The sequence below is a fragment of the Pristiophorus japonicus genome, unplaced genomic scaffold, assembly GCF_044704955.1.
Source record: "Pristiophorus japonicus isolate sPriJap1 unplaced genomic scaffold, sPriJap1.hap1 HAP1_SCAFFOLD_29, whole genome shotgun sequence".
Lineage (NCBI taxonomy): Eukaryota > Metazoa > Chordata > Chondrichthyes > Pristiophoridae > Pristiophorus > Pristiophorus japonicus.
In genome coordinates, this window is record NW_027252668.1 from 5,666,204 (window position 1) to 5,693,685 (window position 27,482).

The 27,482-nt window shown below is 47.7% G+C and overlaps 1 protein-coding gene across 5 annotated transcripts in view; it reads right to left on the reverse strand.

Moving 5' to 3' along the window:
• The window catches only part of LOC139248274 (zinc finger protein 664-like), a 127,272-nt gene extending 102,065 nt beyond the window's left edge, over positions 1 to 25,207 (reverse strand). Inside the window, exons 1-3 of one of the 5 annotated variants that reach the window (XM_070872057.1) lie at positions 25,005 to 25,207; positions 23,815 to 23,981; positions 14,226 to 14,940 (exon numbers count right to left, since the gene is read on the reverse strand). In XM_070872057.1, the coding sequence (XP_070728158.1) occupies positions 14,383 to 14,832 (450 nt within the window). In that variant the 5' untranslated portion in view covers positions 14,833 to 14,940; positions 23,815 to 23,981; positions 25,005 to 25,207 and the 3' untranslated portion in view covers positions 14,226 to 14,382. Of the gene's footprint in view, positions 1 to 14,225; positions 14,941 to 18,240; positions 18,669 to 20,117; positions 20,312 to 20,620; positions 20,679 to 23,814; positions 23,982 to 25,004 lie in introns of those variants that run through there. The other 4 variants (XR_011591025.1, XM_070872060.1, XM_070872059.1 and 1 more) reach the window with 4 other exon arrangements.
• Positions 25,208 to 27,482: the final 2,275 nt, after the last annotated feature.

Sequence of the window (27,482 nt, forward strand, 5' to 3'; positions counted from 1 at the left end):
TACGCTGGGCCATGAGGTTACAGGTTGTGGTGGAATACAATTCTGCTGCTGCTGATGGCTGAATGCCCAGTTTTGAGCTGCTAGATCAGTTCTGAATCTATCCCATTTAGCACGGTGGTAGTGCCACACAACACAATGAATGGTGTCCTCCATGTGAAGACGGAACTTCATCTCCACAGTGACTGTGTGGTGGTCGCTGCTACCAATGCTGTCATGGCCAGATGCATCTATGACAGGTAGATTGGTGAGGATGAGGTCAAGTAGGTGTTTCCCACATGTTGGTTCTCTCACTACCTGCTGCAGGCCCAGTCTGACAGCTATGTCCTTCAGGGCTCGGTCAGTAGTGGTGCCACTCTTGATGATGGACATTGAATTCCCCCACCCAGAGTACATTCTGTGCCCTTGCTACTCACTGCTTCTTCCAAGTGGTGTTCAACATGGAGGTGTACTTATTCATCAGCTGATGGAGAGAGGTAGGTGGTAATCAGCAGGAGGTTTCTGATATGCCCTTACTATACAGTACAAATGCACACGAGGCCCATACTTGAGAGAAGGTCACTCTGTGACCAGTAACCTTTATTCCAGCACTAAAGTGACGAAGGTGGGTGGAGCTTCCCCTTTTATACCTGAAAGTCCAGGTTAGGAGTGTCTCCCACAAGTTCACCACCTAGTGGTCAGTGTTCTCACGGTGTACAACTTAGGTCAGTTTATACATGAATTACAATGACAGTTGAATACATGACATCACCTCCCCCCTAAAAGTCTTATTGGGATCACAGGTTAAGTCTCTCTGGTGGTTTATGCTCCCTTGTAGAGCGCCTGAGTTGAGGCTCCGGTTGTTGGGTGCTGGCCTGAGTGTCTGCTGTTTGCGGTGCCTCAGGCCTGTCCATACTGCCCACAGTGACTGGGCTCTCCTCCACTTGCTTCCGGTGTTCGGTCACCTGTGGTGGAGTGAATTCTACATCGTGTTCTCCCTCTGCTTCTATGGGGTTGCTAAACCTCCTTTTTGTTTGATCCACGTTTTTGCGGCAGATTTGTCCATTGGTAAGTTTAACTACCAGAATCCTATTCCCCTCTTTAGCAATCACAGTGCCTGCGAGCGATTTGGGCCCTGCAGCGTAGTTGAGGACAAAATCAGGGTCATTGACATCAATACATCGCGCCCTCGCATTCCTGTCATGGTAGTCACATTGTGACCGGCGCATGCTCTCAACAATTTCTTTGATGGTGGGGTGTATGAGGGATAATCTGGTTTTGAGCGTCCTTTTCATTAGTAGCTCTGCGGGTGGAACCCCTTTGAACGAGTGTGGTCGGGAACTATTGGCCAACAGGAGGCGTGATAAACGGCTTTGTAGGGAACCCCCTTGGATTCTGAGCACCCCCTGTTTGATTATCTGCACTGCTCGTTCCGCCTGGCCATTTGAGGCCGGCTTGAACGGTGCCGTTCTGACATGGTTGATACCATTTCCTGCCATGAAGTCCTGGAACTCAATGCTTGTAAAGCACGGGCCATTGTCGCTGACCAAGACGTCCGGTAGACCATGGCGGCGAACATTGCCCGTAGACTTTCTACCGTGGCAGAGGATGTGCTTGAATTGAGAATGTCACACTCGATCCATTTGGAGTAGGCGTCTACTACAACCAAAAACATTTTTCCCATGAAGTGACCTGCGTAGTCCACATGGATGCGTGACCATGGTTTGGTGGGCCAGGACCAGGGGCTAAGGGGCGCATTGCCCAGCTGGGCACACGTGTTGCACCTGCGAACACAAAGTTCCAGGTCTGCATCTATCCCTGGCCACCAAACGTGTGACTGGCAATTGCCTTCATCATGACAATGCCCGGATGCTCATTGTGAAGTTCTCTGATAAACACCTCTCTGCCCATCTGTGGCATGACTACTCAGTTTCCCCACAGTAGGCAATCGGCCTGAATCAAGAGTTCATCCTTGCGCCTATGAAACGGTTTAAACTCCTCAGGGCACGCCCCATATGTGGCTGCCCAGTCCCCATTCAGGACACATTTCTTAACTAAAGACAGTAACAGGTCTTTATTTGTCCAGACTTTAATCTGACGGGCTGTCACAGGTGAGCCTTCGCTTTCAAAAGCTTCAACAGCCATGACCATCTCAGCATCATGCTCAGTTGTCCCCTCAGTAGTGGCTAGTGGGAGCCTGCTGAGTGCATTGCCGCAGTTTTCAGTGTCCGGTCTGTGCCGAATTGTATAGTCATAGGAGGCTAACATGAGGGCCCAGCTCTGTATGCGGGCCAACGCATTTGCATTTATGGCCTTGTTGTCAGCCAAAAGGGACGCAAGGGGTTTGTGATCTGTCCAGCTCAAATTTCCTGCCAAACAGGTACTGGTGCATTTTTTTTACTGCCTATACACATGCAAGCACTTCCTTTTCTACCAACCCGTAGCCCCTTTCTGCCTGGGATAGACTTCTGGAGGCATAAGCTACTGGCTGTAACTGACCCTTGGCATTAACATGCTGCAACACACACCCGACCCCATGGGACGACGCATTGCACGTTAAAACAAGTTTTTTACATGGGTCATATTAGCATTAACAGATCGTTGGAGTATAGAGCACGCAGTTTGTTATCAAAAGCCCTTTCCTGGCTGTCCCCCCAGATCCATTCGCGACCTTTGCGTAGGAGCACATGTAGCGGCTCTAACAGCGTGTTCAATTTGGGAAGAAAGTTACCAAAATAGTTCAGGAGCCCCAGGAACGAATGCAACTCCATCATGTTACGGGGTCTGGGTGCTCTCTGGATCGCTTCTGTTTTGGACGCAGTAGGTCTGATCCCGTCTGCTGCTACCCTCATCCCCAGGAATTCTACCTCTGGAGCTAGGAAGACGCACTTCGCCTTTTTCAGTCGCAGACCTACCCAGTCCAGTCTGCATAGCACCTCCTCCAGGTTGTGGAGGTGTTCTTCAGTATTGCAACACGTGATGAGGATGTCGTCTTGAAAAACCACCGTCCTTGGAATCGACTTGAGGAGACTTTCCATGTTTCGCTGAAAGATTGCGGCGGCCGAGCAAATCCCGAATGGACATCTATTGTACTCAAACAACCCTTGTGTGTCGTGGTGGTGGTCAGCTTCTTCGACTCACTCGCCAGCTCCTGGGTCATGTAAGCTGAGATCAGGTCCAATTTTGAAAAAAGTTTGCCACTGGATAGTGTCGCAAAGAGGTCCTCCGCTCTCGGTAGCGGGTACTGGTCTTGGAGTGACACCCGATTGATGGTGGCCTTGTAATCACCACATATCCTGATCGAGCACAATCGGGCTCGCCCAGTCACTGAATTCGGCTGGCGAGATGATGCCTTCCCTCAGCAGGCGGTCCAATTCACCACCTATCTTTTCCCGCATCACGTACGGCACTGCTCTGGCCTTGTGGTGTACTGGTCTGGCGTCTGGGTTTATGTGAATCACTACCTTGGTCCCCATGAAATTGCCAATGCCGTGTTGAAATAGTGAGTCAAATTTGTCCAGGACCTGTGAGCATGATATTCGCTCCACATAAAAATTGTATTGACATCGCCCCATTTCCAGTTCATGACAGCAAGCCAACTCCTCCCCAGCAGTGCGGGACCATCCCCCGGGACAATCCAGAGTGGCAACCTGTTCTCCGAATCTTTGTGGGTCACGACTACCGTGGCGCTGCCTAGCACCGGAATGATCTCCTTTGTATATGTCCGTAGTTGTGCGTCAATCGGCAATAATTTTGGCCTCCTGGCCTTGGACGCCCACAACTTGTCAAACTGTTTGATACTCATCAGGGACTGACTGGCCCCTGTGTCTAGCTCCATTGATACTGGGATGCCATTGAGGAGCACTTTCATCATTATCGGTGGCGTCCTGGTGTATGAACTGTATATGTGCTCCACATGAACTCGCTGAACGTCAGCTTCCAGCGATTTCCCCCAGTGTCCATTTGGCCTCGTAGGGCTTACATCGGGCCCGTCGTCCTCGTACATCAACCTGGCTGCAGGTTTCCTGCACATACGCGCCAAGTGACCGCTGACGTTGCAGTTTCTGCAGGTATATTGCTGATACCTGCAAGCTCTGGCTGTGTGTTTGCCTCCACACCTCCAACATGAGCCGTTGTTGGAAACAAAAGGTCCATTACCAGTCGATCGTCTCTGACTGTCTCTGTAACTGTCCTTAAACACACCATTGGCAGGTGTTGATGGCCCCATTACTGGCCGCATTGTCCCTTGCGATGTCATGAATCACCGTTCAGCTAGCCATTGTCTCTGTTGAATTCCCCCTTTGGGTTCGACTACATGCTCGGGCATGTCCGATTGCCCTTGTCTGCCTGGAGAACTGTGTGCCGCGTTAACAATGTTGACTCCCTGTCCATTTGCTGCATTTAAACCAAGATTTTTGTCAAATATCATTCTGGTCTTTTCCTCCCGAGATGAATGTCTGGGCCATCAAAGCCGCTGTTTCCAGGGTCAAGTCTTAGGTCTCAATCAGTTTCCTGAAAACCCCAGCGTGCCCGGTGCCCTCAATAAAAAAAGTCTCTGGGACTGGGAACTTATATAGGCTCGCCAGTCGCCGGAGGTCTGCCACGAAGTCTGGAACGCTTTGTCCTTCTTGCCGCAGGTGCATGTAAAACCGGTGCCTCGCCATGTGCTGCTGCTTGCCGGTTTAAAGTGTTCCCCGATCAACTTACTGAGCTCTTCAAAAGTCTTGTCTGCCGGCTTCTCTGGCACTGGAAGACACCGAGATGAGGAGAAACTTCTTCACCCAGAGAGTGGTGAACCTGTGGAATTCTCTACCACAGAAAGTAGTTGAGGCCAATTCACTAAATATATTCAAAAGGGAGTTAGATGAAGTCCTTACTACTCGGGGGATCAAGGAGTATGGCGAGAAAGCAGGAAGGGGGTACTGAAGTTTCATGTTCAGCCATGAACTCATTGAATGGCGGTGCAGGCTAGAAGGGCTGAATGGCCTGCTCCTGCACCTATTTTCTATGTTTCTATGTTTCATCAGGGAGTACGTTCTGGATCCACAAACCGTCAGGAGATGAGCTCTGCCGAATCCTGTCCCAGCCATTCCTTAGTGACGCAACTTTGCTTTAGTCTCTCAATAGAATCGTCCCAATCATCACCAACATAGTACCTCTTGTCTGTGCTGCTAGTGGCCATGCTCGAGTGGTTTAAATCCCAGTTTCTCGTTGCCAATGATATGTCCTTACTATACAGTACAAATGCACACGAGGCCCATACTTGAGAGAAGGTCACTCTGTGACCAGTAACCTTTATTCCAACACTGAAGTGATGAAGGTGGGTGGAGCTTCCCCTTTTATACCTGAAAGTCCAGGTTAGGAGTGTCTCCCACAAGTTCACCACCTAGTGGTCAATGTTCGCACAGTGTACAACTTAGGTCAGTTTATACATGGATTACAATGACAGTTGAATACATGGCATTTTCCTTGCCCATGTTTGACCTGAAGCCATGGGACTTCATGGTGTCTGGCGTCAATGCTGTGGACTCCCAAGGCCAGTCCCTCCCGACTGTATACCACTGTGCTGCCAGTGGGACAGGACATACCCAGGGATGGTGATGGAGGAGTCTGGGACATTGGCTGAAAGGTATGATTCTCTGAGTATGACTATGTCAGGCTGTTGCTTGACTAGTCTGTGGGGAAGCTCTCCTAATTTTGACACAAGTCCCCAGATGTTGGTGAGGAGGACTTTTCAGGGTCGACTGCGCTTGGTGTGCCATTGTCGTGTCCGTAGCTGGTGCCGTGGTCAATGCCGGGTGATCTGTCCAGTTTTATTCATATTATTGTTTTTTGTAGCGGTTGTGTACAACTGAGTGGCTGCGTCTGCGCACATTGAGGCTGAACTCCAGGATATAGTCGACGTATTTACCGAGGCATATGAAAGCATGGGCCTTACGCTAAACATCCGTAACACAAAGGTCCTCCACCAGCCTGTCCTCACCGCTCAGCACTGCCCCCCAGTCATCAAGATCCACGGTGTGGCCCTGGACAACGTGGACCATTTCCCATACCTCGGGAACCTCTTATCAACAAAAGCAGATATTGATGAGGAGATTGAACACCGCCTCCAATGCGCCAGCGCAGCCTTCAGCCGCCTGAGGAAAAGAGTGTTCAAAGACCAGGCCCTCAAGTCTACCACCAAGCTCATGGTCTACAGAGCTGTAGTAATTCTGTATGGCTCAGAGGCATGCACCATGTACAGTAGACACCTCAAGTCTCTGGAGAAATACCACCAGTGATGTCTCTGCAACATCCTACAAATCCCCTGGGAGGACAGATGCACCAACATTAGCGTCCTCGACCAGGCCAACATCGAAACACTGACCACACTTGATCAGCTCCGCTGGGCAGGCCACATAGTTCGCATGCCAGACACGAGATTCCCAAAGCAAGCGCTCTACTCGGAACTCCTTCACGGCAAACGAGCCAAAGGTGGGCAGCGGAAACGTTACAAGCACGCCCTGAAAGCCTCCCTGATAAAGTGCAACATCCCCACTGACACCTGGGAGACCCTGGCCAAAGACTGCCCTAAGTGGAGGAAGCGCATCCGGGAGGGCATGCAGAATACAAGCACGGGCAGCGGAAAGAGCGTGCGGCAAACCAGTCCCACCCACCCCTTCCCTCAACAACTGCCCCACCTGTGACAGAGACTGTGGTTCTCGTTTTGGACTGTACAGCCACCTAAGAACTCATGTTAAGAGTGGAAGGAAGTCTTCCTCAATTCCGAGGGACTGCCTGTGATGATGATGATGTGGGCCTGGAGTCACATATAGGTCAGACCAGGAAAGGTTGGCAGATTTCCTTCCCTAAAGGACATCAGTGAACCAGGTGGGTTTTTACAACAATCCATTAGTTTCATGGTCACCATACTGACACTAGCATTTTATTCCAGAATTATTTAATAAACTGAATTTAAATTCTCCAGCTGCCGTGGTCGGATTTGAACTCGTGTCTCTGGATCATTTGTCTAGGCATCTGGATTAGTAGTCCGGTGATGTTACCACTATGCTACCTTTTCCAGCAACTGCAGCAACTCGCCACGGCATCTTCAGCAGCATTCCCAAACCCCCAAACTCTACCACCGAGAAGGACAAGGGCAGCAAGCACATGGGAACACCACCACCTCCACGTTTCCCTCCTAGTCACACACCATCCTGATTTGGAAGCCATATTTCCGTTCGTTCATCATCGCTGAGTCAAAATCCTCTATAACAGCACGGTGGGAGTACCATCCACCACATGGAATTCAGAAGAATGAGAGGTGATCTTAATCGTAACATACAAGATTATGAGGGGGCCTGACAAGGTGGATGCAGAGAGGATGTTTCCACTGATAGGGGAAAGTAGAGCTAGCGGGCATAATCGTAGAATAAGGGGCCGCCCATTTAAAACTAAGATGAGGAGGAATTTCTTCTCTCAGAGGGTTGTAAATCTGTGGAATTCGCTGCCTCAGAGCGCTGTGGAAGCTGGGACATTGAATAAATTTAAGAGAGAGATAGACAGTTTCTTAACTAATAAGAGGATAAGGGGTTATGGGGAGCGGGCAGGGAAGTAGACCTGAGTCCATGATCGGATCAGCCATGATCGTATTAAATGATGGAGCAGGCTCGAGGGGCCATATGGCCTACTCGTGCTTCTTCTGTTCTTATGGACTGCAGCGGTTCAAGAAGGTGGTTCCAGGGCAATTAGAAATGGGCAATAAATGATTGTCTTTGATGTCCACATTCCGTGAATTAATAAAAAAAGAAGGTACAGCACGGGTTAGATACAGAGTAAAGCTCCCTCTACACTGTCCCATCAGACACTCCCAGGGCAAGTACAGCATGCGTTAGATACAGAGTAAATCTTCCTCTACACTGTACCATCAAACACTCCCAGGGCAGGTACAGTACGGGTTAGATACAGAGTAAATCTCCCTCTACACTGTACCATCAAACACTCCCAGGGCTGGTACAGCACGGTTAGATACAGAGTAAAGCTCCCTCTACACTGTCCCATCAAACACTCCCAGGGCAGCTACAGCACAGGTTAGATGCAGAGTAAAGCTCCCTCTACACTGTCCCATCAAACACACCCAGGGAAGTGTCGAGGGAGTTTATTCTGTATGTAAATTGTACTGTCCCTGCCCCGGGATATCCAGAAGCTGACAAGAGGTGCTCTGACTGACAGAGGTTGAGCATCAGCTATTATCTTATCGAATGACGGAGCAGGCTCGAGGGGCCATATGGCCGACTCCTGCTCCTAATTCTTATATTCTTATAAAATGTCCTGTTCCTCGGCACTGACATCCATCACCTCAATGAGCACAAAGATTCACCTACAGAAGTTAACACAAACCCATCAGTCACTCCCGGGACCACAGATACTGAGGGACAGGGAGTGTCCTGGACAATAACATTTCTCACTCAATAAGGTATACATTGATCCTGTACCTCTCCCCATTAATCCTGGGCTCCACATGGGTCGAATCCTGCTCCTGTTTCTCTTCCTGTAACAGCACTGAGCTAAACCCAGCCCATAATGAGCAGGGCTCAGGGAGGTTGGTTGCTGGGCACTGCAGTGATGTCATAAAGCAGGGCCATTCAGCCAGCAGGTCCTCTCCTTGTCCCTTTAAAGGTGGAGAGCTGGGACATCCTGTCTCAACACATCCCCCTGTTCATACTGAGAATACCCGGGGAAGGCCCAAGGACCCAGAGTGTGGGACACAACCACAGGGGGAAAGGGGAGGAGAGCTGGGACACCCTGTCTCAAAACATCCCCCTGTTCATACTGAGAAACCCTGGGGAAAGCCCAGGGCTTAGAGTGTGGAACACAACCAAGGGGGAAAAAGTAGAGCTGGGACATCCTGTCTCAACACACACCCCCACCCCTGTTCATACTGAGAATCCCTGAGGAAGGCCCAGGGCCCAGCGTGTGGAACATAACCAAGGGGTAAAGGGGAGAGCTGGGACATCCTGTCTCAACACACACCCGCCCTGTTCATACTGAGAAACCCCAGGGAAGGCCCAGGGCCCAGAGTGTAGAACACAACCAAGGGGGAAAGAGTAGAGAAGTGGAGCTAAATCAAGGAGATGGGACTGAGGGCCACCAAGCTTCAGTTTTGGAGCCTGTAGACTTCAGGAGGGACAGACTGAGTTCAGTAGTTTTAGGATCCAGGGAGAGAACAAGGAGCAGATGGGGAGACTGGTGTGGATTCCAGCACAGTGAGGATGTAGCGGGGAGGAAGATTGTGTTGGGCCGTGTATTAGTGGTGTAGGAGGGACAAGGGAGAAAAGGTCAGAGGAACAATTACTGCAGCAGTGTCCATAAATAGTGAGAGAAAGAGAAGGTGGGGGTTAGAGTGGACCATGGACAGGCTGTTAAACTGTCTGTTTGCTGTGACCAGCTTTTCTTCTGTTTAAAATTAGCCTCCTGTAGCCCAGTGACACAAACAGCCCATTAAACGCCACCAATGTCCTTTGGTCTGGTGAGGTCTCCCTTTGTGAAACATTGGCTGTTGTTAAAGCTTCTCATTCTGACACCCTCACAGTGAGAAATGAGCTTCAGAACTGCCGATACCGTCAGCTTTAAGGAGATATTTCGCTTTGGAGATCAGATCGCTCATTGAGTTTGACTAAATTGATGTTAAACGAACAATGCCATTTGCCTTGTGACAATAACAGATTATCAGAATAATTCCCATAGGTTAAAATCCAATATTACAGGGACTCACAAGAGCTTCAGCTAGTCCCACTGCCTGTCTCTGGGCTAGACTTTCCACTTTTGTGCAGATCACCCAAAAATGGGCGTTATTTCCAGCATTGGCAGTCAATATGGGTTTTGATTATCGCCCATTTTCAAAACCCCAACTTTCCATTTTATAAAATGGGCGTTAGCATTACATTTTTTGACCTTCTGCCGTAAACTGTTGGCCTCCTTAGCAATGCTATGGCAATGGTAATTTCCCGCATTTTAGGAGGTCAGGGGTCATCAATACATGCGGAGAGGAACTGAAACTCTGGGTGTGCTGTGTGTTTGTTTGGCTGTTGTGGGAGGTAGGAGGGAGATTTACCAGCAGCAAAAAGACTTGTGAGCTCAAATAACGTTCCCACGGAGCTTTTGGGGAAAAAAAATACAGTTAAAATGGAAGGGATGGAGGAGTTGACACAGCACGCTCTGAAGACTGAGGACGCTGGTGAAAGCAGTGAGGTGGGAGATATTGGGAGGCTGAAAACGAGTTTGGAGATTCTCCGACAAGGCAAATGCCCCCCTCCTGCAGGAGGTGGTCTCATGTTGGGGTCAATTGACCTGGGGTGTGCATGGGAATCCCACCCCAAAAGTCTACCAGAAGATATGGGCCGACATAGCCCATAGCCATGTCGGCGACGAACGAGATGCGTGAGGGTAACCAATGCCGCAAGCACTGGACTGACCTTGTCAGATCCGTCAGAGTAAGTATTACATTTATTTACATTTACTTACATTTGAATTGTAAGTGTAATGAGTGATTAAAATCAGATGTGATGTCTTGCACTTATACCGAGAATGTTTTACTCAAATCCTGCATTGACAGTGTACGTCGTTAGGTAAATAATGATAATTTTTGTAATATTCATGATTAAATCCATCATGTTGTATCAGTCTCTGTGACAGTACCTAGCAATGATCTCATGCAATGATCTCATGCCACATCGTGCTGGTGTTACCTTTTACAGAAGAAGCTTTCGAAGAATAGGGCCGAGCAGCGACGCACAGGTGGGGGACCACCAGTCATCATCGAGCTCACCGACATCGAGGAGTGGGTGCTGGCACTAGTGGGGAGCCACCCCGGGTCGGCCACACAAGCAGCAGCAGAACCTGATGTGATGCCTCCTGAGTAAAGTATACACCATTGCGTGATGTAAAGTCAATAGATGCCACACCCACTCATGTCCGACCAATAATATATGATAGATGATTGATAAAAGTGTTACATAAATAATGATGGCCTCTGAGAATCATTGCAATGCAGAATTTGGTCATGGTCATGAAATGTGATGGCGGTGATGATTTTGATAGCGGTGGTGCTTGTCGTGCATATGCTGAGTGTAGCGTTGGAATCACCTTGTGACCCAAACACCCCCTTCTCCTATAATAACCTCATTTACGTTTTGTAGCTCAGCCAGCAGCGTGGCCCCATAGAACACCACTGAGCCCAGGAGCTGGGGGTCCGGGGCCGGAGTCGCCAGACGATTGTCCATCTGGTGCTGAGGAGCACCGATCATCGCCCGTGGAGCTGCAGGGTGCCTTCTCCACGGATGACAGTGCGGACTTCGAGGAGCGTGCATCGCCAAGCTCCATAATGCATTCGACACCGATTACATCGAGTGCTTCTGCGGCCATGCCCTCCTCCACCGTGGAGGGAGCGTGCCCAAGCACCTTGCCCCAAGGCAGCCGAGGTGTGTCCATGACGGTGCCGACCACGCGGAGGTTGGTTCGACGCAGCAGGTCTGCTCCACGAGCGGCAGATCTCTGCGGGGACATGGTACACTTGTCCAGGAGAATTGTTGACATAGGTCAGCAGATCTTACAGACAATGGGGGGCATATCCCAACAGCTGGCCAACATGTTCTCTACCATGACCTTCTGGCTCAGAGGACGTTCCCACCTTGGGACCATCCTCTCCTGTATCTGGCCAACCAGTGGTTCTGCCGTCATTCCCCCCCCCCCCCAATGAAGCAATGCCTGAGGAGCTCCTGGGCCAAGTGGCTTGGAGTCAGGAGGGGAAGGGGAAGGGGTAGAGGTGGGGAGAAGCGGGGGAGGAAAGGAAAGTGAGGTGAATAGCCGCAGGAGTTGTATTGGTCACAGTATTTTTATGTTGTGGTTACTATTTTATTGGGAGGTTTGGGGGAAGGGAGGTTACCTTGTTTTCTTGCATTTGTGTTCTTTGATTATGAAGTTTTGTTTGAAATATGAACACTTATGAATGATATAAATGTCTTCAATTTGTTGTGGAATGGGGTGGGGGTGAGGTGGGGTGTTTTTTACAGTTATAATTATGATTTTATACAAATGTTCTCATTAAATGCTTTTTATTTCACATAACCTTGTTGTGCATTGTCTCAGATAAGACCGCTTCTCCCTGTAAGTGCGTGGGGTGTAAGTTCTTGTCCTCCTCCTCAGTGTGCCTACCCTTTGACTGGGCACATATTGCTCTTGAATATACCGTCTGCCATCTCTAGTCTGCAGCACGTGCGTAGTCATCAAGACAGGCTGAGAAATTACTGGCCCCATTACAATCACAATCAGTATTATACCGATTGTTCACAAACAATAAATTTACCTACTAAACACCTAAAATAAATTCAAATCGTCCACAGTATGATAAGATGTTTGTTCAGATGTTCAAATCACCTTACAAAACTGCACAGTACATCAAAACTCCCCAGAACTTGAAGCAGCATTTTATATGAACCGACCTCCGATTTACAACATGGCGTCCATACCGCTGGGTTTAGTTCAGGTGAGAGCAACTTTTTCTCAGCAGGTTTTTCGGTGAGCGATATTTTCGGTGATATGTGACCGATGTGCCGAAAATAACACTCGCCGATATTATGGACATTAGTTTCACTCATTCTGATCTTTACGGCAAAAAAAGTGGGCGGGCGGTATTATTAATTCTCGGCATTAACTACATGCCAAAAGTAATGCTGGCCGATAAGTGAGCGATACATGGGCGTTAGTTTCCATTTTGTTGCTAATTGGGCGATTTCTGGGCGTTACACCTCATCTCAGTGTTAAAATGGTCGTTAAGTGGGCGGTATCTTGCAAAAAAAGTGGAACGTCTAGGCCTAAGTCTTTCTGATGTCTGTCACTTTGCTCCTCACTATTCACTATACTTCCAAGTTTTGTGTCATCTGCAAATTTGGAAATTGTGCCCTGTACACCCAAGTCTAAGTCATTAATATAGATCAAAAAAAGCAATGGCCCTACTACCGACCCCTGGGGAACACCACTTCCTCCAGTCTGAAAAACAACCGTTCACCACTACTCTGTGTCACTTAGCCACTTTCATATCCATGCTGCCATTGTCCCTGTTATTCCACAGGCTTCGATTTTGCTGGTATTGGTAACATGCCCGGGATCACTAAACATAAAACGCAATCTGTTAATCACTTCCAGCTACTGGGCTTAGCATGTACCCCACAGCATCTCTTCTACCTCCAATATGTGAATAGAGCATCATGCCTGCAAACCTGGTTTAAGTTTATATCCACTCAGCAAATCTATTTAAGGAAAGCCTGTAGACCAATGAGACACTGTTAAGGTGCCAGTGCGCTGCTGGTTTGCTCAGCATTTTGCCTGTAATGGACTCTGTATTTTGGTCTCTGTATTTAAGGAAGGATATATTTGCATTGGAGGCTGTTCAGAGATGGTTCATTAGGTTGATTCTGGAGATGAAGGGGTGGTCTTATGAAGATAGGTTGAGTAGGTTGGGCCTATACACATTGCAATTCAGAAGAATGAAAGGTGAACTTATCGAAACATAAGATTATGAGGGGGCTCGACAAGGTGGATGCAGAGGATATTTTCGCTCATACGGGAAATTAAACTAGGGGACATAATCTTAGAATAAGGGGCCGCCCAATTAAAACTGGGATGAGGAATTTCTTCTCTGAGGGTTGTAAATCTATGGAATTCTCTGCCCAAAAGAGCTGTGGAGGCTGGGTCTTTGAATATATTTAACGTGGAGATAGACAGATTTTTGAGCGATAAGGGAGTAAAGGGTTATGGGGAGCGTGCAGGGAAGTGGAGCTGAGTCGATGATCAGATCAGTCATGATGTATTGAATGGCGGAGCAGGCCCGAGAGGCCAAATGGCCTCCTCCTGCTTCTATTTCTGATGTTTCTTATGTTCTAACTGAACATTTCTCCCAGTGCAACCTTTGCTGTAATGAAATATGTGTCTTTTAATAAGCTTCAGGTCCTTGTTCATGTCTGCTGCAGATTCCGGAGATGAGGGGGGTTGACTTATGACGATAGGTTGAGTAATTTGGGCCTATACACATTGGAGTTCAGAAGAATGTGGTGATCTTCGTGTGACCTGAAGGACTGTGTCCAGGCTGAAATTCTGTTCCCCCTGTATGATCCTCCCCCCAGATTGTCCTTTCTCAGCTCCAGCCAGGTGATGCTAAACACTCAGGTGGGAAATACAAAAATCCACAACAATGTGTTGAAAGCAACACTCATTTATGTGTCTATATATTAAATATTAAACTCCAGTCCAGTTAAAGGAGTTATTAACATCAGCGTTACAGGAGTTATAAACCCCAACTGTCAGAATGAACACGATTCAGTCCCGGATGTGATTAGCAGCAGCAAAAACAGCAGAATCCAACCCCTGCAGTCACTTGTGAATTCGCTGGTGTCTCAGCAAGTAGGATGACCGAGTGAATCCTTTCCCACAGTCGGAGCAGGGGAATGGCCTCTCCCCAGTGTGAACTCGCTGGTGTCTCAGCAGGAAGGAGGACCGAGTGAATCCCTTCCCACAATCTGAGCAGGTGAACGGCCGATCCCCAGTGTGAATTCGCTGGTGTCTCAGCAAATGGGATGACCGAGTGAATTCTGTCCCACAGTCGGAGCAGGTGAACGGCCTCTCCCCAGTGTGAACTCGCCAATGTGTTTCCAGCTGGGATGGGTAGTTGAATCGTTTCCCACAGTCCCCACATTTACATGGTTTCTCCCCAGTGTGACTGCGCTTGTGTCTCTCCAGTTTGGATGATCGGCTGAAGCCTTGTCCACACACAGAGCACGTGTACCGTTTCTCCCCACTGTGGACAGTGCCTTCTGCTTCCATGGTCAAAAGCTGATGATATTTCGGTCCCAATATATCGAGTGAGTGTCAGATCTTGAAGTGATGTTTGGTTTGAGCTTCCAGTCTACAAATCCTTTCCCTTTTAACACCCTGTAAAGTGAATTTCAAGCAGGAAAAAGTGAGAGAGAGAACCACAAAAACACAAAGGCATGTTATGAAATTGAGCTTAATGAATCTGGTCATTTGAGGGGCCGGCATGAGAAAAAAGTGACAATGAAAGCTGCCGGATTGTCATAAAAACACATCTGGGTCACGACTGTCCTTCAGGGAAGGGAACCCACCTCCCATGACAGTCCCACATGGGAAATTGTTGGTCCCACTGGGCCCAGAATTACTGGGGGTGAAACCCAGCAGCTTCTCCCCCCTCTCCACTCCAGCTCAAACTGATGCAACAAACAGACCCACACAGGTCAGGGAGCGACTTCCACATCCAGCACCCTCCCTGATAGAGCGACTGGGAATTGCTGGGCCTGCTGTATAAATGCAAGTTATTGTTTTACTGATGTGGGGGTGGCACTCTCCCTGGGGTTTGCTGGTGCCGGGCCCGGCGGCTCTGACCCGGGGCCCGAGAGCCGCACTCGGTGCTGCCCGAGAGCCGCACTCAGTGTCGCTGAGCTCACGTTCGCTCCGCTGAAACTCCGGGAGCCGCTCCACACAGGGAGGTACTCTCCGGGGACCAGCCTTTCCTGCACCAACACAATGCCCCCTGCTGATGGAGATAGGGCATATTCCCCCATGGGGAGCACTCTGGGTAAGATCATCTGCCATTGTCAGGGAGTGGTAGAGCACAGAAGATGGCCATTCGGCACATCGTCTCTTTGGTGGAGCTGTTGAATGAGTCTCACTGAGCTGCTCTTTACCCATAGCTCGGTATATTTTTCCCTTCAAGTATTTATCCAATTCACTTTTGAACGTTACTATTCAATCTGCTTCCACCACCCTTTCAGACAGTGCATTCCAGATGATAACAACTCGCTGGGTAACAAATGATTCTACATCTCACCTCTGGTTCTTTTGCCAATCATCGGACTTCTGACTCCTCTGGTTACCTACAATAATGCCACTCTATCAAAATCATTCATGATTCTGTACATCTCTATCAAATCTCCTTTTATCCTTTACTGCTCTCCGGAGAAAACCTTCCCCAGTTGCCCCACAACAGTGAAGTTCCTCATCCCTGGGACCATTCCTTCTGTAACCTCTCTAAAGGCTTGGCATCATTCTTAAAGTTTGGAGCTCAAAATTGAACGCAACACTCCAGTTGAGGCCTAACCAGTGTTTTAGAAATGTTTATTTCTCTGATGGGGTTTAAAGGGCAAGGTCTATCCAGTCAGTTGGATGTGTCAATCAGACTGAACCTAATGAAGTGCATTTGGAGTGGAGAGCCAGGGACACGCTGTTTAACTGGGCACAAATACTCCTGCACAGCCCATACATCACTTCTTTCCCATTTGGCACGAAAGGAATATGATACATGCAACAATGCATTTGATTTGATTTCAAATAGTTTAGTATCCAAATTGAATCATGTTTCTATGATTGTTTCCCAACTCAGAATCAAGGCCTCAATTTTTCTCTTTTTCTCTGTACAGTCACACGATTCCAACGCTGGGACTGTACATAGGGATTCCAAACCCTGGGACTGTACATGAGGATTTCAAACCTAGGACTGTACATGGGGATTATAACCCTGGGACTATACATGGGGATTCTAAACCTAGGACTGTACATGGGGATTCTAAACCGGGGACTGTACATTTGGATTACAGCCTCAGGACTGTACATCCATTATTAAGAAAGCAGTCGCGGGACATTTCGAAAAGCACGATTCAATCAAGCAGAGTCAGCATGGTTTTATGAAAGGAAAATCATGTTTGACAAATTTGCTGGAGATCTTTGAGGATGTAACGAGCAGGGTGGATAAGGGGAAACCAGTGGATGTGGTCTATTTGGATTTCCAGAAGGCATTCAATAAGGTGCCACATAAGAGGTTACTGCACAAGATAAAAGCTCACGGGGTTGGGGGTAATATATGAGCATGGATAGAGGATTGGCTAACTAAAAGAAAATAGAGTCAGGATAAATGGGTTGTTTTCTGGTGGCAAGTAGTGACTAGTGGGGTGCCGCAGGGATCAGTGCTGAGTCCTCAACTACTTACAATGTATATTAATGACTTGGATGAAAGGACCGAGTGTAATGTAGCCAAGTTTGCTGATGATACAAAGATGGGTGGGAAAGAAAATTGTGAGGACACAACAAATCTGCAAAGGGATATAGACAGGCTAAGTGAGTGGACAAAAATTCGGCAGATGGAGTATAATGTGGGAAAATGTGAGGCTATCCACTTTGGCACAAAAAAATAGAAAAGCAAATTATAATTAAATTGGAGAAAAATTGCAACCTGCTGCAGGAGACCTGGGGGTCCTTGTACATGAAACACAAAAAGTTAGTATGCAGGTTCAGCAAGTAATCAGGAAGGCAAGTGGAATGTTGGCCTTTATTGCAAGGGGGATAGAGTAAAAAGCAGAGAAGTCCTGCTACAACTGTATAGGGTATTGGTGAGGCCACACCTGGAGTACTGCGTACAGTTTTGATCTCCGTATTTAAAGAAGGATATACTTGCACTGGAGGCTGTTCAGAGAAGGTTCACTAGGTTGATTCCGGAGATGAGGGTGTTGACTTATGAAGATAGGTTGAGTAGGTTGGGCCTCTACTCATTGGAGTTCAGAAGAATGAGAGATGATCTTATTGAAACATAAGATAATGAGGAGACTCGACAAGGTGGATGCAGAGAGGATATTTTCACTCATTGGGGAAACTAAAACTAGGGGACATAGTCTCAGAATAAGGTGCTGCCCATTTAAAACTGAGCTGCGGAGAAATTTATTCTCTGACGGTTGTAAATCTATGAAATTCTCTGCCCCAGAGAACTGAGGAGGCAGGGTCATTGAACATATTTAAGGTGAAGATAGACAGATTTTTGAGCAATAAGGGAGTAAAGGTTATGGGGAGCGGGCAGGGAAGTGGAACTGAGTCCATGATCAGATCAGCCATGATTTTATTGAATGGCGGAGCCGGCTCCAGGGCCCAAATGAGCTACTCCTGCTCCTCTTTCTTATGTTATGTTCTTCTGAGATAATAACCCTGGGACTGTTCACGGGTATTCCAACCCTGAGACTGTACATAGGGATTCTAACCCTGGGAGTGAACCGCTCTGGGGCTTTCCTGTTACAATTGTCTGGCATGTAAACTGTAAGCTTAGCACTGAGCAGCGCCTTTAGGAGAGAGGGTAAGAAATCCGAGGTGTCCAGAGTGAGAATAAAATAACTAAGATGGCTGCGCATGCGCTTGGCTGCTCACTGAAGCAAGATGGCGAACCACCGAACTTGCCTTCCTGTACAAAGATGGCCGCCATTGTCCTGGGCCTGTGACCGGGAGAAAGCCTCGAAGTTGCAATCACCGATATTCAGGTTGTTATTCCGGGCTTCGGGCGGGCACCAATTGTTTATGAGGCCACCCCGACGGTCCATTACTCCCCTCTGCCACGCTGAAAATGGCCGCTTGTACAGAACAGATTCTCACTGCGTCCGTTCCACCATTACACGCACCGCGCATGCCCCACAAAAAAACAGATCGCGCGCTTGCGCAATGGGATGCTATAGTGTGAGTTCGGCACATTTTCCGTCGCCGGCTATGCTGGGTAAAGACGCCGCCATCGACAGATCCCGTTAGCCAATGGAATAGGATTTACTGTGATTGCGTTGGGCACTGAACCATGTTCATTCTGGCAGTTAGACTTTGTTTCGGCTGCTCTTAATAACCCCTATAACCGAGGTGAAGATTGATTATAAATATTAAATAAATCAGCTTGTTTCAAACACCGTGTGAAACTATATCTGTTGAATATTTGATTTCGCCATAATAAGAGGAGACTAATTAATGTTCCCTTCCATTTGGGCCTTTTCTTCCTCGAGATTATTTCACTTCTCACGCAGACCATCTTTTACCACATCAAATTCCAAGCTTGTTTCGTTTGAGTATACGGCTTATGGGTGTCATGGACTGAACCGGAGTGTCTCACTTTACACTCATTTGACATTCCTTTCAACCAACCCTTGAAAGAACTATCTTGCTGAAGACTGGAAATCTGCTATTTTCTGTATTGTTTAACGATTTTTGAATGCAGTTAGTAGAGTTCCACACATATTGCATGTGATCGCCTTTGAAATGTTCTGATCTTTGTAATTGTATTTGCTAATTTTATGGGTTAGTTGATTACTAACATACCTTGCAGTATTACTTGCATCAAAATAATTGTTTAACTACTTCCGTTATCATGTCTTTAGCTCCCCCTCTCATCTCCGTTTCCACTTATGGGGAAATCTAGAGCTAGCTGGCATCATCTGAGAATAAGGGGTCGCCCATTTAAAACGGAATTGAGGAGGAATTTCTTCTCTCAGAGGTTCGTGATCTTTGAAATTCTCTACCCCAGAGAGCAGCGGAGGGTGGGTCATTGAAGATATTTAAGTTGGAGATAGACTGATTTTTGAAGGATAGGGGAGTCAAGGGTTATGGAGAGAGAGCAGGGAAGTGGAATTGAGGCCAAGATCAGATTAGCCATAATCTTATTGAATGCTCCTATTTCTTCTGCTCCTATTTCTTATGTTCTTAGCCTTAGTTAGGGGCTGGGTATAGATGTAGGTTTAGAGATTAGTGGTTGTGGTTATTGTTACGATTGGATTCGTGGTTAGGGCAGTCAATAGAATATTCGGCTTAGGATATAGTGATTAACTTAGAAAGCACTATTGGCAATATAAGTGTCACTGGATGTGCCAATTTCCATTTCATGTTTTTAACTGCACACAGACGAAGTCACAAAACAGCCTCACAATGTGTTCATTCAAGGAACCTTCTTTCCTGCGCAAGCCTCATTTCCTCCCTTCTTTCACATAGAAACATAGAAAATAGGGGCAGGAGCAGGCCGTTCAGCCCTTCGAGCCTGCACCACCATTCAATATTATCATGGCTGATCATGCAACTTCAGTACCCCACTCCTGCCTTCTCTCCATTCCCCCTGATCCCTTTAGCCTTAAGGGCCACATCTAACTCCCTTTTGAATATATCCAATGAACTGGACTCAACAACTTTCTGTGGTAGAGAATTCCACAGGTTCACAATTCTCTGGGTGAAAAAGTTTCTCCTCATCTCGGTCCGATATGGCTTCCCCCTTATCCTTAGACTGTGACCCCTGATAGAAAGCCTCAGACCTGAGACTGCCATATGTTCAGTCCTGCAGACGGTGATGCGCCATTTTGCCCGCTGTTCCAGCCCGTCACTGTTCCATTCCCGGGCCCTCCGTGTGTGATACAAAGTCTGGGACTGAGCCGCTCGCTCTCAATCTGTGAGCTCAACACAGCCCCGTTACCCCAGTGACAGAGTATGGCCGCGGTCACACGGGCAACCCTCCTGTTCTTCACCGTCACTCACACAACGGCCCCGCCCCGGTATCCCGAGCAACCCTTCTGTTCCTCACCGTCACTCGCACACTGGCCCGCGCCACCCGCTCGGCCGGCGCAAGAGGCAAACCCCGCCCACTCGGAATCGCCGGATTCACGGCAGGAGCGACACTGCGCCTGAGCGGGGGAGCAAGAATACTTCACTGCAGCGCCGCCAGTGGTGGGAGGACTTCATCGCAACATAGCAACAGGAGGTGGCCCTTCAGCCCCTCCAACATGTTCCACCATTGAACTGGGTCATGGCTGATCTGTACCTTGACTCCATGGGCCTTCCTTGGTTCCAGAATCTTAATGCCCAACACATATTCATTAATCTCAGTTTTGACATTTTCAAATGAACCCCAAACTCAACAGCTTTTTGGGTGGAGAAAGTTCCAGATTTCCACTAATACAAAAGCAAAATACTGCAGAGGCAGGAAATCTGAAATAAAACAGAAAATGAGATGGTGTATATCTGCTGGGCTCTGCCTCAGACTGGAGTCACCTCTTCGATCAAACCCCTTCTAATCTTACAACATAGGAGGCCATTTAGCCCATCCAGTCTGTACTGGTTGGTGAAAAGCTGTCCCAACTAAGCCCACACCCCAGCGTTGTCCCCAAAATCCTGAAAATGGGTCCTCTTCAAGTACAGGTCCAATTGCTTTTTGAAAGTTCCTATGGAGTTTGCTTCCACCAGTCTCTCAGGTGATACATTCCAGATCTGAAACCTCTGCATAAAACACATTCTCCTAATTCCACTCTAGTTCTTTTGTCGGTTATTTTAAAACTGTGACCTTTGGTTACTGCCCAACTGGTCAGAGGAAATATTTCTTCTGACTTGCTCTGTAAAAATTTCTCGCAATTTTGAATAACTCTTTTGGATCTCCCCTTAACCGTTTCTGCTCTAAAGGCAAAAATCCCAACTTATAGAAACATAGAAAATAGGTGCAGGAGTAGGCCATTCGGCCCTTCGAGCCTGCACCACCATTCAATATGATCATGGCTGATCATGTTTGCAACATCAGTCCCCCATTCCTGCTTTCTCTCCATACCTCTTGATTCCTTTAGCCGTAAGGGGAACTGGCCTCAACAACTTTCTGTGGTAAACAATTCCACAGGTTCAGAACTCTCTGAGTGAAGAAGTTTCTCCTCATCTCGGTCCTAAATGGCTTACCCCTTATCCTTAGACTGTGACCCCTGGTTCTGGACTTTCCCAATAATCGGAAACATTCTAACCTGTCCAATCCCGTCAGAATTGTATATGTTTCTATGAGATCCCCTCTCATTCTTCTAAATTCCAGTGAATATAAGCCTAGTCGATCCAATCTTTCTTCATATGTCAGTCCTGCCATCCCGGGAATCAGTCTGGTGAACCTTCACTGCACTCCCTCAATAGCAAGAATGTCCTTCCTCAGGTTAGGAGACCAAAAATGTACACAATATTCAAGGTGTGGCCTCACCAAGGCCCAGGACAACTACAGTAAGACCTCCCTGCTCCTATCTTCAAATTCTCTCGCTATGAAAGCCAACATGCCATTTTCCTTCTTCACCATCTGCTGTACCTGCATGCCAACTTTCAATGACTGATGTACCATGACACCCAGGTCTCGTTGCACCTCCCCTTTTCCTAATCTGTCACCATTCAGGTAATATTCTGCCTTCCTGTTTTTGCCACCAAAGTGGATAAGATCACATTTATCCACATTATACTGCATCTGCCATGCATTTGCCCACTCACCTAACCTGTCCAAGTCAGCCTGCAGCCTCTTAGCATCCTCCTCACAGCTCACACTGCCACCCAGCTTAGTGTCATCTGCAAATGTTGGGATATTACATTCAATTCCTTTGTCTAAATCATGAATGTATATTGTAAATAGCTGGGGTCCCAGCATGGAACCTTCCGGCACCCCACCAGTCACTGCCTGCCATTCTGAAAAGGACCCGTTTGTTCCTACTCTTTGCTTCCTGTCTGCCAACCAGTTCTCTAGCCATGTCAATACATTACCCCCAATACCATGTGCTTTAATTTTGCACATCTCTTGTGTGGGACCTTGTCAACAGCTTTTTGAAATTCGAAATAACCACATCCACTGGTTCTCCCTTATCCACTCTATTAGTTACATCCTCAAAAAATTCTGGAAGGTTGGTCAAGCATGACTAATCTCTCCACATAATTGAAGTCTCGGGTATCATCCTGGTAAACCTCCTCTGCACCCTCTCCAACATCTTGTCATTCTTCCTAATGTGTGCTGCTCAGAATTGTACACAATACTCCAGCCTCACCACTGATTTGTAATGGGTTAGCATTGAACTCCTTGTTTTTATGTTTAGTGCTCCATTTACAAAGTGAAAGATCCCATACACTCTTAAATACCTTATCAGCTTACCCTTCCATCTTCAAACATTTGTGAATATTTTCCCCCAGGTCTCTCTGCTCTTACATCCCCTCAAAATAGGACCATTTGCATTATACTGCTTCTCCATGGTGTTCTTCCCAAAGTGTATCACTTCACACTGAGCTTTAATAAATTGTATCTGCCATGTTTCAGTCCAGTTCACCAGTCTGTCTGTGCCTTTCTAAAGTCTGCTGCGATCCTGCTCACCATTTACTACAATCAACTTTCTTGTCCTCAGCAAACCTCGAAGGTCCACTCCCGATAGCGAACACCAGGTCATTTAAAATATAACCAGAAAAGCAAAGGCATCAATTGCGATACCTGGTTGACCCAATGTAAACTTCTCCGCAGTTGGAGAAACATCGGTAAACCACTGCTCTCTGACCCCTGTCCCTCAGCTAATTACATATCCAATTTACCACTGTCCCTTTAACACCATGTGCTTCAATTTTACAAACAAGTCCATTATGTGATACTTTATTAAATGGCTTTTGAAAGTCCATGTGCACAACATCTACTGCACTTACTTCAACACTGTGATACTTAATTTACTCTAAAAACATAGAAACATAGAAAATAGGTGCAGGAGTAGGCCATTCGGCCCTTCGAGCCTGCACCGCCATTCAATGAGTTCATGATTCAATGTGACTCTGTGTTCAGAGACAGAAACTGATCTTATTTCATGTCCCACTGCACGACCTCCTGCTGGATAATTGTGTTCGGTGGTCAGACTCTCCCAATCTCATTCCCATCATTTCCTGCCTTACCTTGTAATCTTTGTGTGCTGTCTACAGGACCAGTGTGTATCTGAGTCAATGGGGCTCTCTCTGACCTTTCTCCCCAGTCCAGCCCCAGGACCAGGATGTATCTGAGTCAATGGGACTCTCTCTGACCTTTCTCCCCAGTCCCCCAGGACCAGTGTGTACCTGAGTAAATGGGACTCTCTCTGACCTTTCCCCCCAGTCCATCCCCAGGACCAGTGTGCATCTGAGTCAATGGGACTCTCTCTGACCTTTCTCCCCAGTCCATCTCCAGGACCAGGGTGTATCTGAGTCAATGGGACTCTCTCTTACCTTTCGCCCCTGTCGATCTATGGAAGCTCTTTGAATCAGAAGGGTTATCTCTAGTTGGTGCTCTCACAATCCTGTGCTGGTTCACCTGCCGTTGTTCCTCAGTCTACAGTCCCTGCTTTCTTCCACCTGTGGAACTTTCTCAATCACTCCATCATTCACCAGAAGATCTAATAATTGCAGGGCAGAAAATGAGACAAATATTGACGGTGCAAAGTAGAATGTAATGTATACTTTTCTTATGCTTAATAAAACTGAAAGTTCAGGGTCGAGTATTCTTGTTGGAGTTTGTCATTTCCCCGGCAAGCCCACTGGAGCATCACACAAATCGCCAGAGTTCTTGACATAAACTGCGGAATTTTCTGTCTATTGCTTAGACCAACCGGCACTGTGTGATCTCACTGAGCCCATCCTCCCCGGGTTACACACTGTCTGATCTCACTGGGCCCCCGGGTTACACACTGTCTGATCTCACTGGGCCCCCGGGTTACACACTGTCTGATCTCACTGGGCCCCCCGGGTTACACACTGTCTGATCTCACTGGGCCCACCCCCGGGTTACACACTGTCTGATCTCACTGGGCCCCCGGGTTACACACAGTCTGATCTCACTGGGCCCCCGGGTTACACACTGTCTGATCTCACTGGGCCCACCCCCGGGTTACACACTGTCTGATCTCACTGGGCCCCCCGGGTTACACACTGTCTGATCTCACTGGGCCCACCCCCGGGTTACACACTGTCTGATCTCACTGGGCCCACCCCCGGGTTACACACTGTCTGATCTCACTGGGCCCCCGGGTTACACACTGTCTGATCTCACTGGCCCCCGGGTTACACACTGTCTGATCTCACTATGCCCACCCCCGGGTTACACACTGTCTGATCTCACTGGGCCCCTGGGTTACACACTGTCTGATCTCACTGGGCCCCCGGGTTACACACTGTCTGATCTCACTGGGCCCACCCCCGGGTTACACACTGTCTGATCTCACTGGGCCCACCCCCGGGTTACACACTGTCTGATCTCACTGGGCCCCCGGGTTACACACTGTCTGATCTCACTGGGCCCCCGGGTTACACACTGTCTGATCTCACTGGGCCCACCCCCGGGTTACACACTCTCCGGGTCAGCACATTCCCCGGGACCTGATGATGACAGTAATCTAACCTCGGTTTCTGTGCTCACTTACAAACACTTTAATTTAAACTTTAAAGTCCCGCCCTGTGTGACAGCAAACATCAGATCTGACACTTCCGCATTTTCCCTCATGTAGATGGCAATGCGCCATTTTCTGTGCACAGTTACAAAGCGGCACTGTTACACTTTAAAGTCCCTCCCGGTGTTTGTTCAGCTCTCGGGCTGAGCCGCCCGCTCTCAGTCCGTGAGCCCAGTTCCCCCAGTGACCGAGCGCGGCCCCGGTAACCCTGGCTGCACACAGGAGATTGACAGCCCCTTGCACCAATCCCAGTTCCGCTCCGCCAGAGCCCCGCCCAGAGGGCTGGAGAAGGAACCACGCAGGGTCACGTGGCTCCTGATTTGAACCCGGGGCAGTTGAACTGTCACTCCGCGAGCCCGGCAGCGCGCGGGACATGGCCCCGCCCGCCGTGTGTGACGTCAGGGCCCCGCCCACACAGCCCCTGAGCTCAGCAGCGGGAATGCTGCAATCTGAGAGAATAAAGACAGAAGGTGCTGGAAACACTCAGCCGCTCAGGCAGCTTGTGTGGGGGGACAGAGAGAGAATTAACCTGAGGGAAGCTCATTGTTATTGCCCTGACATTCAGGGGCACGCTGCTTTACCTGCTGTTGGGGGAAGTGCAGCTGAAAGATTTATTGACAATATACAGGACTGTTTCCTGACTCAACATGTTAATGAAGTAACTTGGGAAAGTTATATATTGGACCTGGTGTTTAGTAGTGAGCCTGACCTGGTGTGGGGGAACATCTGGGCAACACTGATCACATTATACGCTCCCAATTGGCTGGGAGAACCAAAAGGACTGAGAACCTGCGACTCGCGCCACATTTCAGACGGGCAAACTTCTCCAAAATGGCAGAGGACTTGCAACAGGTAAATTGGCCAACCCCCCTCGGTGCTGATGCGACCGATGTTGAATATAAATGGAAAGTTTTTCAGAATACGATTAAAAATGTTGAAAACCAACATGTAGACAAAATCAAAAGATAGACATGTGGTGAGAAAAAGCCAAGGTGGCCGACTGGCTCTGTACAAAGACAAATCAGATATAAACAGAAATGTCTCTATAAATTAAATCATTTAACACTCAAATAAATAGGGTGAATACAAGGAACAACTAAAGAAAACGAAGGCTGCTATTCGATCAGCAAAAAGGCTAATGGGAAAAAGGATTGTGGACAACTGTGGCAGTCATGGGAAGAGCTTTTTGAGTTATGTGAAGAGTCAGAGAACTATCAAAGACTGTTTTGGGCCACTGAAGGGTGTTCAAGGACAGGTTACAAAGGACTCACTGAGTATGGCGGAAATATTAAATGAGTACTTTGCATCAGTCTTCACCCTTGAAGATCATGCTCAAATATTAGAATTTAATAATACTAGTTTTATCAATAACATTAACTTATATAACCAGATTGCTCTAGAAAAAATTAAGAACTTGAAAATAGATCGAGCAGCAGGGCCGGATAATACCCCCCCGAGGGTTGTCCGGGAGATGGGACATGTGCTATGCGAGCCCCTGGCCTGTATTTTAAATAGCTCACTGCAATCTGGAATGGTTCCTACAGACTGGAAGGAGGCTAAGGTAGTCCCCATTTAAAAAAATTGTGACAAGGCAGACCCGGGTAACTATAGGCCCATCAGTTTAATATCAGCAATAGGTAAGATGCTTGAATCATAAGGGATGCAATATATGAATACTTGGATAGGGAGGGACATATTGGGGACACCCAATATGGCTTCATAAAAAAAGACTTCATGTCTCACAATTTTAATTATATTTTTTGAAAAAGTTACAAAGTTGCTGGATGAGGGAAGCCCAGTAGACATTGTCTACTTAGATTTTCAAAAAGCTTTTAACAGGATACCACACAAGAAGCTTCTCTGTGAGATGGGAGCCTCTGGTATTAGTGGAAATATATTGAGCTGGATTCAGATCTGGCTGGCAAGATGCAGGTAAAGAGCAGTTATAGATGGATTTGGATCTGTTTGGAGACTGGTCACCAGTGGTGTCCCGCAGGGATCAGTGCTGGGACCGTTGCTTTTCACGAATTATATAAAGGATCTGGATTTTGGGGTTGGGGGCACAGTTTGCAAATTTGGAAATGATACCAAGATCTGTGCAAGTGCTAGAACTGTGGAAGAGGCTCGTCTGATTCAGGCAGATCTTAAGGTGTCTGGTCTCATGACTGGAAAACGATGTATAATTTAGACAAGTTCAGTGGCATGCATGTGGGCAGGGCAAATGCTCAACATTCGTAAACCCTCTCGGGAAAGGCATTAAAAATGGTGGAGACAGAAAGAGATTTGGGCATTCTAGTGCATACATCCTTAAAGGTACATGAGCAATGCTGTGCAGCGATAGCTAGAGCAAATAGGGTGTTGGGTGTATCCATAGGACAATGGAGTATAAGACGAGGCATACTGTTTTGTCCTGATACAACACCTTAATCAGGCTGCACTTGGAATACTGTG